The sequence below is a fragment of the Diceros bicornis genome, chromosome 9 (assembly GCF_020826845.1).
Source record: "Diceros bicornis minor isolate mBicDic1 chromosome 9, mDicBic1.mat.cur, whole genome shotgun sequence".
In the NCBI taxonomy this organism is placed as follows: Eukaryota; Metazoa; Chordata; class Mammalia; order Perissodactyla; family Rhinocerotidae; genus Diceros; species Diceros bicornis.
Window position 1 is genome coordinate 41,933,845 of NC_080748.1, and position 14,201 is coordinate 41,948,045.

Consider the following 14,201-nt stretch of genomic DNA (forward strand, 5'->3'; position numbering starts at 1 on the left):
CCCTTTCTTCCACATCCTCCCCAACACTTTTTCTCTCTTCTTGATGACAGCCATTGTAACAGGTGTGATCCCATGCCTGTTTCTGTCATCACTGATGTTGTTTTGCTCATAAACCTATCATTGAGGGCAGCTTCAGAGGCTATGAAACTGTATCATCTTTGCCAGAATAAGATGTGCGTGTTATCCAGCAGGAGTAAATCATCACATCATTGGAAGGCAGTCTGACGTACAGGTGAAGACTCTGAGGGCCACATGCAGTCCCCTGAAACATGAATGTGGGCCAAAGTCTGTCATTAGCCACTAACTACATATGGCAATTTAAGTTAATTGGAGTTAAATCAAATTAAAAATTCAGCCCTTTGGTAACATTAGCTACATGTGGTCAGTGACTATCAAATTGGACACAGCAGAACAGAACATTTTCATCTTCACAGAGAGCTTTATAGAACAGCACTGATCTAGGTGGTGGTAAAAACTAAAGGAATGGATGAGCTCATGCTGGAAGGAGGTAAAAAGTAAAAAGAGTAAGAGATCAAAGAGACAGTCCTTGGGAACACCAATTTAAGAGGGTAGGAAGAGGGATGACCAAAGATTAGAAGATAAGAACCTGCTATAGCAAAGGTTTCAAGAAGTGAGGGGTCAGTGCTAATACTTGCAAGAAGTCAAGTAAGATGAAGCTTGAAAATCAGCCACAAAGTTGGCAGTTGTTGAACTGCCAAAGCAATTTCAGTGGAATGACAGAAACAAACAAAAGGTGGAGGAACCAACGGGAGGTGACCAAATCCCTCCTTTATGAGCGCACTCTACCTTTTCACGATGCCATTATATAGTAGCAGGAACCAGCTAGGAGCTGTTTCCTATTTATGTGTTAATCCCCATTGTAACACATTGAATCATCATATCTAACCTATAATATTACGTACTATTGTTCCCATTTTGTACATGAGGAAACAAAACAAAAAACAAACTAATGTTCCAAGGTCACACAGGTATCAAATACAGATCCAGGTCAACTCCAGAGCCTGAGTTCTTAAAGATTACACAACGTGGACTCCCCGGGAGCACTTCACACTTGTTGGTTCACACCTCCCTTCTCCAGACCAAACTGAATGTGAGCCTCTTGATGTCAAGGACCAAACTATACCCCCTGTGCTATGGTAGAAAGGGCATTCAAATATTTCCTGAATAAATGAAAACAACTAATTCACAGAATCTGGCTATAAGGGAAGGAAGCAGAGCATGGTATTCAGAGGGGGCAATGGGTCAAGGGAAAGTTGGAGAGGGAGGTTGTTGGTTTTATTTCTGCTTTTTCTTTTATAATGGAAGATATCTGAGCACTCTTATAGGATGGAGCCTGTAAAGAGTAAGACAGTCCTAATGGAATGGGGCTGGGTCAAGAACAGGGGTCAAGGGACTAACCTTAAATGGGAAAACAGATATTTCTTCTGTGGATACTGGAGGAGAAAGGAAGAAGAATAGTTACAGGTACAGAAGATTACAGCTGCAATAGCAGGAAATTGAGCAAGTTCAAGCAATATGGCCTTTTTTTTTTAATTTTTCCCCCAAAGCCCCAGTAGATAGCTGTATGTCATAGCTGCAGGTTCTTCTAGTTGCTGTATGTGGGACGCGGCCTCAGCATGGCCGGAGAAGCAGTGTGTCGGTGTGAACCCGGGATCCGAACCCGGGCGGCCAGTAGCAGAGCACGCGCACTTAACCACTAAGCCACAGGGCCGGCCCCACAATACGGCCTTTATTTTCTCTCTGAAGAAGGTGTCAAGGTGAGTGTCAGGGTAACCATGTCTAAGATCTTTTAAGTGAAGGCCATGGTGTGTTCCCGTATGGATACAGAGTGAGTGCTTTACACATACACACAGAATATCATTAAAGGATACAAAAGAAAATCATAAAAGTCATCATTGCATCTGTACAGGAAAAACCTGAACTGGTGGTCTGGGATGTAACAGAGTCATAGCAAATTTCACTCTGTACTCTTACACTGTTGGGCTTTTTAAGAGACGCATACATTACTTTTTCAATTTAAAAAACTACTTACCACAAAAAGGAATCAGGCCCAGAGAGAAGGTAAAGAGAGAGATAATAGTTTAGCACAAACGCTGAGAGAAATGGAAAAGGAGGTAACCAAAGAATTAATTCAAAGCCAGGGATCTGGAGCCAGACTGGCTGTGTTCATACCCATCATTCCCTATTCCCAGCTGCGGCACCTCAGGAAAGTTCCCAAGCCTCTCTCCCTGTCTCAGTTCCATCACGTACAACACAAGGGTGGTGAGAGTACCTACTACAAAGCCTGTGTGGGGATTAGGTGATTAAAACAGTGCCCAGCCCACTGTGAGAGCTGAATAAATGTAGCTATTGTGATGATGATTATCATGTAGCAGCTTTGAGGACCCACTAATCTGCGGGCCCATAGACACTCGATGTCTAAGGGCATCAGTTCACGTAGTTGGGAGATGTTTCCACCGGGAAGCAGCAGCCCAGTTCAGCCACAGAGAAGCCCATCAGGTTGCTCCAGGCTTGCCAATCTGAGGCAACTGAACAAGGAGGCCAGAGGTTCTATTACTTATTTATATTCTACCTTATCTCAGGTTTGAGGAGGCGAGGAATGTGAAGACATCCTAGTTCAAAAGGAGATCCAGGTTGCTTTTATGGAGTGTGGGTTTCATGTGGAGCCAATGTTGTCAGCAGGAGGCTGACAGAGAAAGAGAGGCAAGGTCAAGGGGCTGGAGGTCTGGATGAAACAAAAGGTAGGGAATACATCCAGGGACCAGACCTCTTGGTGTGTTCCCCACTCTAATTAAAGTCAGGTCCCTGGACACAATGCAGGGGTCCAGCAGGAACTGGGGAATGAGGAGGGAGGGAGGTGGGAAGCAGGAGAAAGGTCAAAATGTCGTCAATAACCGAGATCCCATCGTATCCCGTTCAAGATGACCAGGCCTAGAGAACTCAACACTGCGGAGATGGGATCTCCCCTACTTTGGAGTCCACGAAAGAATCAAAAGAATAAAACTAATAACAGCTGTCATGTATTAACTGCTAGGCACTGTGCCCAAGCTACCGTAACATGCGTTACCTCAACTAATCCTCACCACGATCTACAGGCATACATACTGGGATTATCTATTCCATTTTACAGACAGGAAAACTGAGGCACAGAAGTTAATTAATTTGTCCAAAGATATACAGCTGTATGTGAATCCTGCCCAAGCCTTTTTTATCACAGTGGTTAGGGGTGGGGCTCTAAAGCCACACTGGCAGGCCCTGGAGGAGATTGCACTGGCAGGTACAGTTCTCCAGTAACCCAGACATGATTCTGATAGTCTTTATATGCCCTTGCCCATCACCACTGAAATATTTTACAAAAAGAAAAAGACATTTAGGGTATATTAATAACATTTAAATTTAAATTAATCATGAATAGATTAATGAACCAGGCGGTGTAAGGTTACAAGAGTAATTTTGCATAGATTTTCAATTAGCCAAGCATTCACATTTCTGCTGTAAGCTCAAGCCTATACCAGGCACCACCAAGAGAGAAAGTGACTTTCAAAAGCTTTACAAACACGTGCATAAAGCAACTGAAAGCAGGTTCAAGATAACATATCAATAAGAGCAAAATAATACCCTCAGAAGAGAGGCTGAATGAAGTTAGAACATGGATTTAATTGGAGACCGTCACCTTTTATAAAGAAATGAAACTGTCACATTGAATTTCTGAATGCAGATTATGTGCATTCTATTTTTCATGTTCATTTCTCAGGCTGTCAAATTTTTCATTAGAAATGAATTGTAATTGTCATTATGAATTGCATTCTATCCAAGGGTTTGATAAACAAAAACAGTTTAATACTATACTACAGTCCATAATTAATGTCATCAATTTGCAAATCCTAGTTAAAAACTGAATGTTACAAAGTTTCATTTTATGATGCCCAAATAAACAGGAAAATGCAGCAATTACAGGATAAACTCTCCAAATCTTGGGAAGATACTTCATAAGAAAATTAGCCAAATAAATACAATATCACGGATCTTACAATTAGACTAACCCATGTATCTTACTAAGAGTTTCAAGAAATTCTACATCATAACTCCAAAAGAAGCATGCACTTTTGTTTTTGTTTTTGTTTTTTCACCTTTCAGAATGACCTAGAATTAGCAATAATTTCCTTGGAGACAACTGAACAGGTATTTAGCCATCTTTAACCCATGAAGGTCTGACTTGGACCATAGTTACTTGAGTATAACCCAAGTCCCTCAGCACACAGAATGCCCTTAGTACATATTTGCTACACTAAATCCTAGTCCCCCCTTCCTTTCTGGTATTTAAGATGGACTATGATGCTCAAAGATGGAGAGATTAGAAAGTTATTGGGTATTAATTCCATTCACAGATCTATTTTTAGGGAAAAGATATATAAATAGGAATCCCCTCCAAGAATAAAAACACTAATCAAAATAGAAATTTTTTTTAAAAGCCATGTAAGCCCTTACCTCAAAAAATGAAGAACAAAGATTAAAAGGAGATATAGATATGAAGGGAGGAAATGGACATTTCAACGTAACTGATGATGTTTCCTTTCTGAAGGTTATTGGTGAGTAGTACATAGTGTTCTATACCTCTTTGGTATGATAAAATATATTTTTTAAAGATTGCAAGGGAAATGCTTACCCTTAGAAAACTATTTAGAAATGAACTGTTTTGAAGCACGTTGTATGTAACCTTCACTACTGATAAATTCTTACTAATCATTTTTAGCTCATCACTAGACAAAAGACTAAAAGTACAAAACCTTCACCTGGTTCAAGTGCTCCTCTAATTTTTTGACATAAGTCATCTCCACGTTCCTCAAACTGAGATCTGCAGGGCCCTTCCACAGTCTCTCCACTTCTATAAGACTTACTAAATTTTGTATTTTTCCAAGATTGTCTTAAACATTAGAAGTAAAGTAAGTATTCTCTGGACTCTGAATGACCACTCTATAACCATGTTTCATCAGGCACTTTTGGTGACCACACTTGCATTTGTGTGTCCTATCAATATGGCGTCAGAAGAAGGCCAAAAAACATCAACATCATGCCATGTAGGTTTTCACAAGCTCCTCCACTTAGGAAGAATTCAGTTCCAAAAGCCTGCACATAATTCCAAGATGATGCTATTCAAGGAACCATGTACCCACAACCACAGAAAGTTAAATTTCAAGAGAAAAAGGAATATAGATGCTGGCAGTATAGGCTCCAATTCTTTCTGCTCTTTTCCAACAGTTTCATACATTTACTAAAAAATGTTTACCTATGGCTATTTTCTTTTTATCATAAACATAAGAGTTGACTACTTCACCCAGACCCTAAAGTCAAGACCTGTGAGAAAGACAGAGATGTTCAATGACAGGCCTCTCCCAACACTGTGGGGCTCAGTCTTTGTGTTCATCAGTTTACAGTGAGCTTGCTCAGCCTCTGAGATTCCGTCTCTATCTCAGAGTCAAGTTGACATAAAGGAAAACAGCAAACCATACACATATCTTTCCACTATTAAATCCAACAATAATGACTTAATGTCAGCAAAACATCATCAATCACATTAAATTAATGTTGTTGTTAATTTGAATTTTATTGGGTTTATAGTTTTGTTTCAAATTCTATATGTAAATCTGTTTGGGTTTTATAGTTGTAAATGAGCCCTAAGCATTAAGAGTTATACTTAGTTTTACATCTATACATATATAAGTAACATTATTTTTATTATCATTCAAGTCCACACGTGAGTATCACAAGAAATTTTTTTCTAAGTTAGAGGTTGTTTCCTTTCTAGGTTTCTTTCTGCGAGTTTCATTTGTACACAAGTTTCATAGTTGCGTAATCCTCATCTTACAAATAAAGAACCAACTCCTCAGAAAGCTTCAGAAACTTGCTCTGACCATTCAGTCATCAGAATCAGAACCCTGCATCAATCTGAATGTCACCTGGCATGCCAGGACAAGAACTGAGAACACAATGACTCTGCCTCTGCCACAGAAGGAAAAAGCCTGGACCAATTAAGATTTTCTAGTATAAGAAAGCTATTTAAACATCCAATGTAATATCCCCAATGCCCTAAAATATAGACAAAAATTGTACTACAACTATTACTACTAATGATAACAACAAAAACAACAATCTTTATAAATGGTTAATATTTACATAGAGGTTACAATGAGCCAGGTACTGTTCTGAGCCCATCACATTAACTTTTAATCTTCTTAACAACCCCATGTTACACATGAGGAAATGGAGGCACAGAGAGAAGTTTAGTAACTTGCCCAAGTTCATACAGCTAAGTGACATAGCTGGGATTCAAGACCTAAAAGTGATACAAGTCACTCTTCATAAATGGGTTATTCATGCTTCTTCTACAAAAAACTGTAAGAAAGGATGGCTGTGGGTCTTTTTAAGAATAAAATCTATGGCAAGCATTTCCAAATAGTTTTCATTAATTAGCTAGTAACTTGAATATCCCAGCAGCAAACTTAACATACTGAAACTCTTAAATTCTCCCCTAATTTAATAATGATTATTTGAGTTGCTTTTTGAGAAAATTACCCCAATGGTAAGGTATTTCGATGCCACCCTGCTGCTGCTGAGAGAAAAGTTACCTTTGTAGATCCTTTTCAAAGAAAGCTCATGCTTTGATCTTTAATATCCCATGAAGTAAAAGGTTATGCTTAATCTATATTTTATAGATCTAAAAGTCAAATTAGTTTCTGGGATAAACAAGCAGAGTGTGATAGTAAGCATATTCTGTAGTATTCATCTCATTCCTAGTTTGGAGGATACTATGTGCTGAGTTAAAGACAATTACATTAGTGTAATACGTAGCAGTTTTTTCTTGTATTATTCTGCAGGCATAAACAAGTTATACACATGTTAATTTATATTCTATATAAAAAGCCAATTTTAAATCCAATTTATAAGGCAATAAATATATAAAGATTCTAGGACACAGCAATAAAGTTATGCCATAAAGTAGAGTTAATTCAAGACAACAATAATAAAAGCATGACAAATTTTAGCATTCAACCAACTGCACAAAGGTGTTTCAGGTAACATCTGTTCAGAAGCAATTGCTACAAGACAGACTAGATGAGATGCAAGGTGTAATAAATGTATGTCAGTTTGCTTGCTTCATAATTAAAGACACGAGTCTTTGAAAAAAAGCAATTAAGCTTTGCTCTAAATCTGAAACAATCATCCTTACTCCCACCTCTTTTTACCCACACAGAAAAGATCCAGAGCAATCCACAAATACTAAATACCATATATCATCTATTTTCAGCACTAAATGTATCCCCAAAAGCCACTTGATATATGTTGTTTCTTTTGATAAATCATACATTAACCAACAAAAAAAATTTTTATTTTCTCTGTTAGGAAGGATAGAAAGGAAAGAAAGTCTGGGACGATTCACAGCAATTTACTTAGAAGACTGGCCTGAATAAAATGATTTTACCTTAGGAAAGTTTCTCTTGATGTCTGATGGATTAGGTGGAATTTTGACATGAATAAAACTCAGGTGCATAAAGACTTCAACTTAGAACATCATCTCCAATTCGTCACAGTTTACCTCTAGGACAACTAAAACCATCACTTCAGCTACAGACTTAATGAAGAAATAAATTCAAAAAAGAGCATACAAAAATCACCTCCATCTTTCCTCAGCTTTCTAGCAACTATGAAAATGACACAGCCAACCAAGATGAAGGAAGGTTCTAGTTGTTATTGCAGAGGACCAAACTGTGGTTATCTTATATCCCCCCAAATCACAAACCTTCCAAAATAAAATGATACTACAAGGAAGAGATTTAAATGAATCTGATGGTTATCCCAAAACATACATTTATAAACTGTTCAACCTTTCAACGTGGCCATTCTCACAGCTACACTTGCTGTGTTCACTTCATAGGGCTGCCATAACAAATTACTACAAACTTGAGGGCTTAAGACAGCAGAAATTTATTCTCTCAGTTTTGGAGGCCAGAATTCCGGAATCACTTTCACTGGGCTGAAATGAAAGTGTCAGCAGGGCCACTCTCTCTCTCTGGAGGCTCTAGCGGAAAACAGTTCCTTGCCTCTTCCAGCTTCTGATGGCTGCCAGCATTGTTTAGCTTGTGGCTGCATCACCAATCTCTGCCTTGGAGTCACATCGCCTTCTCTTTTGTAGTCAAACCTCCCTCTGCCTCCCTCTTATAATACAGGTGTTTGCATTTAGGGCCCACACTGATAATCCAGCATAACCTCCTCATCGTAAAAGCCTTAACTTAATCATACCTGCAATATCATTTTTTGCCATATAAAGTAACATTCACAGGTTCTGGGGATGAAGACGTGAATATTTTGGGGGGGTTCATTATTCAGACTACCACACCTGCCTCCAAATAAACCCAAAGCAATTAGGCAAGCATGCTCTAATCTCATCAAGTCTACTGATTTCAACTCTACTCAAGTACAATCAACAAAAGTTCTCCAATTTAATACCTCTTCCCACCCCACAACCTGCCTATAACCAGGAAATCAGGAATTCTATATTCATTAAAGTCATTACTAACTATTGTTAATGGTGCCTGAATGAGAAAAGAAACAGTAAAGATTAAAACTCCCAACAGCATGGGAGAGTAATACAGGACAGTGACTAAGAATGTGTACTCTGGAACCAGCTTGCCTAGGTTCAAATCCCAGCCTCGCCAACTGACAGGTATGTGACCCCAAAGCAATTTAACCTCTGTACCTCGTTTTCTCATCTGGGAAATAAGGCTAATAATACTACCTACCTAATAGGGTTGTTGACGTTTATAAAGCACCTAGAACAGTGCTTGGCTCACACATAAAGTTTAACTGTTTTTACTAGCGATGCCCAAACATGGTAGACATACAGATATTAATGGACAGGGTGAAAAATCTCACTATCAAAACTGAGGGTACTGTAATGAAATAATTAGACAATAACTAACTATTCAGTGGAAACTATAAGATTAGACACAAGATTTACACTAAAGTCTATGAGAACTTTTAAAGGTTATTCTTAACTAAAAAGAAGAGCTACTCTGTCAACTTGGATCACCGAATTTACAGGCCTCCTGCCAAAAGACTGACCCACATCCTAGAGATGGAGACTTCTCCAGAAGCCATATGTCCTGCTCTCACTCTGGATCTGGTGGCCACCACTGTAGGGACTGTGTGTTTCTAAGAGTAGTGGGAGGTAGGAATGAAGTGCCCAGTATCACTGAAAGGCTGTTCACGATAAGTAGGGCAACTCTTTTGTTCTAGAAGGGAAATAGGACTGAGGGCCGGGTATTGATGGTGTGACCTAGGATAGGTACCAAGTTTAATGATCCTACTGAATTCTATCTACTTTCACAATGTCTTCACCTAGGTACCTGTCTTGTCCTCCCAGCCTCCTCTGGTTGCATCTCGACCCCTAGTAATTAGCCCCACTATCTCAATACTCACCGCTTACCATATTCTCTACTGAAGCCAAGTTGGTTAGTTCACAAATAGCCCAAAAGCAGTCAATTCATTGTGCAGCCAAACTATCAGACATTTACAATAGACTAATTTCTACTAGTTACACATATCTATAGACAGAGGTTCTATGCTACAAACTTTTACACACAATTCAAAAGTAACTTGAGGCCCACAACTATTCATTCAGTAGAAAACAAGGATTTGTTTGTCTGCTTTATCAAGGCCCCAAGTAAAAGAGGATTTCAGTGGGTGCACAGCTCCTCCCTTCCTAAACTAAGACAGGAGCAAGCGACCAGTTTACCACTCAGTTCTACTACCAGTTTGTGGCTTTGTAGAATATGCAAACACCAGACACCTAAAATATCCCTACTCCTGTCACATCACCAACCTACATTACTTGTTCCCACCAAAAGCAGCTGCCCCAGGCAACTAGGTGACCTAATGGCTAGGTAACCTGAAGAGATTCAGGCTAACATCACTTCATACTAAATCAACGGAACGCCAAGAACCGACTTGACATCCAGCAGTACAGCAGTTTGAACTATAGAACAATTACTTTTTGAGGCACTGCTGAGATCTCATGAGATCTCCAAAGATCACCTTCCATCCCAAAAACAAGAGTTACTACAGTGGAACTAAGAGCAGTGAGAAGTAGGCCAACTGGGAACAGATGCTCAAAAGGCAGCCTTGAGACTGAGATGCTGAGCCTCAGGACAGGAACAGAGTTAGAGCTAAGCCTGGAACTCCAGACCCCCTAAGAGTCCCAGTTCTTTAGGGAGGTGGCCCCAAATCAGCAGCACCCCCTGGCTCCTGGTGGAAACAGACTCAAATCATCTCCAGAGAAAAGCATCCCTAGGTTAGGCCTCCTAGAAAATAGGTTAAGATAAAGCAATGAGCTTACAAAGATCAACAAGCACAGGGGGAGAGAGAGAGAAAAGCGACCACGAGTGCGAGTCAATGTAGAGTGTCCAAAGATTGCACATACCAGAACTGTCATATAAAGAATAAGAAGAGTCAAGTAGAAAATGTCTAAAGAAATAAAAAAATAAGAAACAAGGTCAAGAATGACCAGGCAGATTTGAAAAAGAAGCACATGGAAGTTACATAAATAAAAAATAATTGCTAAACTCAAATATTCAGAACAAGTTAAATAGTAGATTAGACATAGCTGGTGACACAATTAGTGAAATAGAAAATACATCTAAAGAAATTACCATGTAAGCAAGAATCAAAATTAGTTTCAGAGATTATGAAAGGTCCAAATTACTCTGAAATTAATTATGAAGTCACGATTCAAATCAGACCCCTATCTAAAAACACAGTATTTTAGATATGTTTATTAGTTTTAGAACTTAAAAGTACTGTTTTAGACATCTTTTCACCTTTATGATAACCTTTTTAACATACAAAATGCAATAACATTATTAACCCATAGAGTAGCCTATAATAGCAATACAAGTCATTGCCCAGGGATTCTTCTCAGATTGGGTAGAATCTCTCACTGCCAATTTGACCCTATCTTATTTATTCCTGAGCTCTGTCGAGATAACAGTCAACAACATATTTGATCCTCCAGCAAAATTTCACCATTCCTATGGCCATCTTGATACTTAATTTAGCAAAATTAATCCATGTTGTCTCTCATTTTCAGTATTCTGATACATCTCACAGCTCTGCTCCCAGTTTCATTCAACTATCATTTTTAACTGTTATACTTAGCAACTCACACTCCTCATCCACAAGTCTTTATTACCTTAATTTGTGTATCCTGACTTAAATTTCTAACAATTTTTATTTGTTCACAGAAGGCACAAGCTGTATTGTAAAATTTCACCTATGACTAAAAAAAATGTTTTCCGTACTTCTAAATAAAATGAAGAGGTCAGTACTAAATTTTCAATTCTGTTGGACTCACCCCAATCTATCAGCCCTCTGTGTGATTTATTTACACACACACACAACAAAACAATCATCACTCCCTATACTTTCACTAGCTGATACCAACAAAAAGATTCACAAAGCACTAATCATGACACTTCCCTTGAGTATTAAAGTGAATAAGTAACGAGAATAGCGAGTTTCAAATACTTAGACTTCTTTCCAGTCTAAACAAAACATTCTTTAGCAGTGACCACATGGCCCGCCAAGTTTTAAAACGAGCTGTTTCGACTTGGAAAATTATATCTACCTTAAAAAGTTCTTGGATTAAAATAAAAGCAGAAAAAGAAATAGTATCACCTAAAAGTTCACTTTGATATGTCTCATACCCTCAGACGCTCGAGGGGGAAGGGGGAGTCCGACTTAAAAAATGCAACGTCCACCTAGGTGACGATATATTTGAACTGCCTTTCACGTTAGCCTTAAGAAATTTGGGCAACACAATGATCAGTATTTGTCAAAGGATACAAATAGAATTGGACCCTGTCGTTGTAAATCTAAGAAGAGATTGGCAGCTTTGGAAATCTAGAACAAAATTTGGCCTCCCAGGCACGTGGACCCACCCCCTGTAATCAGCCAAGTAAGTCAGTTTAATATATTTGAACTATCCCAGGACTGAGCAGCAGCCGTAAGCGAGGCGGGAGCTCCCCACCCCAGCTCCAGGCGAAACTTACAAACTTGGGGCGTTTCTCTCCAGGCTCCTCCGGGCCGCCGGGCGCCGGAGGGTGCTGGGGGCCCTTCCTGCGCGGCATCTTGCTTTCCCGGCTGCTGCGGGGCACGGCGGAGGAGAGGTAGGGGGCGCCGGCAGCGGAGCCCTGCGCTGGGTGGTGCAGCCGTGACCGGTGCCGATCCATCCCTGCCCCAGCTCCAGAGGACGGCAAGAAGGCGGCCGCTCTGCAAGACACAAGCTGGGAGCTCAGGGATCAGTGGCGAACTCGCCTCCCGGGTTCCGCCGCCCACGCCACGGGCCGGGCTCAGCCCAACCGCTGCAGCCGGGGTCGCGGCCAACACATCCGAAAACTCCCGCCACCGCGGACCGCCCGGGACCCGCCAATCCCGCGCCGTTCTGTCAATGACACTCTCGGGAGCCGCCCCTTCCGGGCATAACGAGACGTGATTGGCTGCGCCGTCAGTTCATTTCGCCGCTCCACCCTCCTGGCGGTCCAGGCAGCTCACCTTAAGGGCACAGGGTGGGAAGCGCGCAGAACCTACTAGGAAGTCGCTTGTCTGGGTTTTTTTTGGAATTTGGAGAACGGGTTCCTGCTAATCTGGAATGCAGGAGAAACCCGCTCTGCGCCACCATCTGAGCAGCGCCAGAATGTGAAGTCATCTCCTAACCCTCTCTTTGGACCGCTCAGGAGGCTCTGGTGCGATGGTCACTGGGAAAAGTAGTTCTAGGATCTGTGCTTGATGGAGTGCTAGGCGGGAAAGGACGACACCGCCCACGCAGCTCCAAAAGGATGCCTTTTCGACCTATTTACTGAGTGTCTGCTGAGTGCCCGCTCTGGGGTAGCAGCGGGGTCCGCCAAAATTCAGAAAGCGCTGGGCCACGCCCTTATGGAGCTCGGTCTAACGTGGTTCGCAAACCCATACATGAAAAAAGTAATGTAAACGTTACAGCAGTTATTTTAAAGTTCACTGAGAACAAAGAGGGGAGATAAATCTGAAGGAGCGGATCTGGAAAGGCGAAATGAAGAATGCGTAGATTCTCACTAGGCGGAAAAGAGTTGTGACACCTTCGGATAAAAGGCATTCCAGGCAGGAGCAAGGCCAAGACGGGTCAAGAGCGTAGAACTGATGTACACCTGAAATTTATACAGTGTTATAAACCAATGTTACCACAATAAAATTTAAAAAAAAGAGCATAGAATTGAAAAACTTTCAAGGGCATATAAGGAGGGGCTGTTCTTTTCTTTCTTATGTCCTTGACATGTAGAAGGTACCAAATATAAATAAACAAGCGCTATTATAATTAATTTTCAACCTTTACATAGAGTGCTCTGACACTTTTCTCACAGAAATTCTTTGCGACTGCAAGGTACCTGTGAAAATCATACCTTTGTCTGTTTTACATTTTTTAAAGTACATTTGTGTGTTTACTATTTAAGCCTCACAAGAGCATGCCCTGCCCCTCATTCTGACCCCCCACAACAAGAGATGCTGTACCCCACTAAGTCAATACTTTTGGAAATTCTGCCGTGTGCCAGGCTGGGTACACAGGGCTGGGACAAAGTTGAATGAGACAAAATGCAGGCCTGGAGAAGCTTAGAATCAGGAAAGTGTTTCTTTCCTTTATCATTTCTGTTCAGTCTCAACATCTAGACAATTACTAATGCAATCCTTGTGAGGGTTCACTCTTAATGACTACAGTCATACTCGCTTAAGGGCAGGGATACGTTCTGAGAAATGTGTCTTCAGGCAGTTTTGTCATTGTGCGAACATCACAGAGTGTACTTACACGAACTACATGGTATAGCCTACTACACACTTGCACTCTATGGTACTAATCTTATAGCACCATCATCATATATGTGGTCCATCATTGACCGAAACTTCCTCATGCAGCACATGACTGTATATGAGAGAGAAAGCTGTGGAAAGTTGAGAGAAGAGATTGATCACCTCCAATCAATTTTTTAAAAATGACAAGCAATTTTGTGAGATACCATTTTATCCTCATCAGATTGCCAAATATTACAAAGTCCCATGTCACAAAGTTTTAGCCAAGATGTAGGGATATGGCAATTCTT

The 14,201-nt window shown here is 40.5% G+C and overlaps 1 protein-coding gene across 2 annotated transcripts in view; it reads right to left on the minus strand.

Moving 5' to 3' along the window:
• DIAPH3 (diaphanous related formin 3) overlaps positions 1-12,479 on the minus strand; it is a 486,334-nt gene extending 473,855 nt beyond the window's left edge. Inside the window, exon 1 of one of the 2 annotated variants that reach the window (XM_058548276.1) lies at positions 12,126-12,479. In XM_058548276.1, coding sequence (XP_058404259.1) covers positions 12,126-12,305 — 180 coding nt within the window. In that variant the 5' untranslated portion in view covers positions 12,306-12,479. The remainder of the gene's footprint in view (positions 1-12,125) is intronic. The other variant, XM_058548275.1, reaches the window with a different exon arrangement.
• Positions 12,480-14,201: the final 1,722 nt, after the last annotated feature.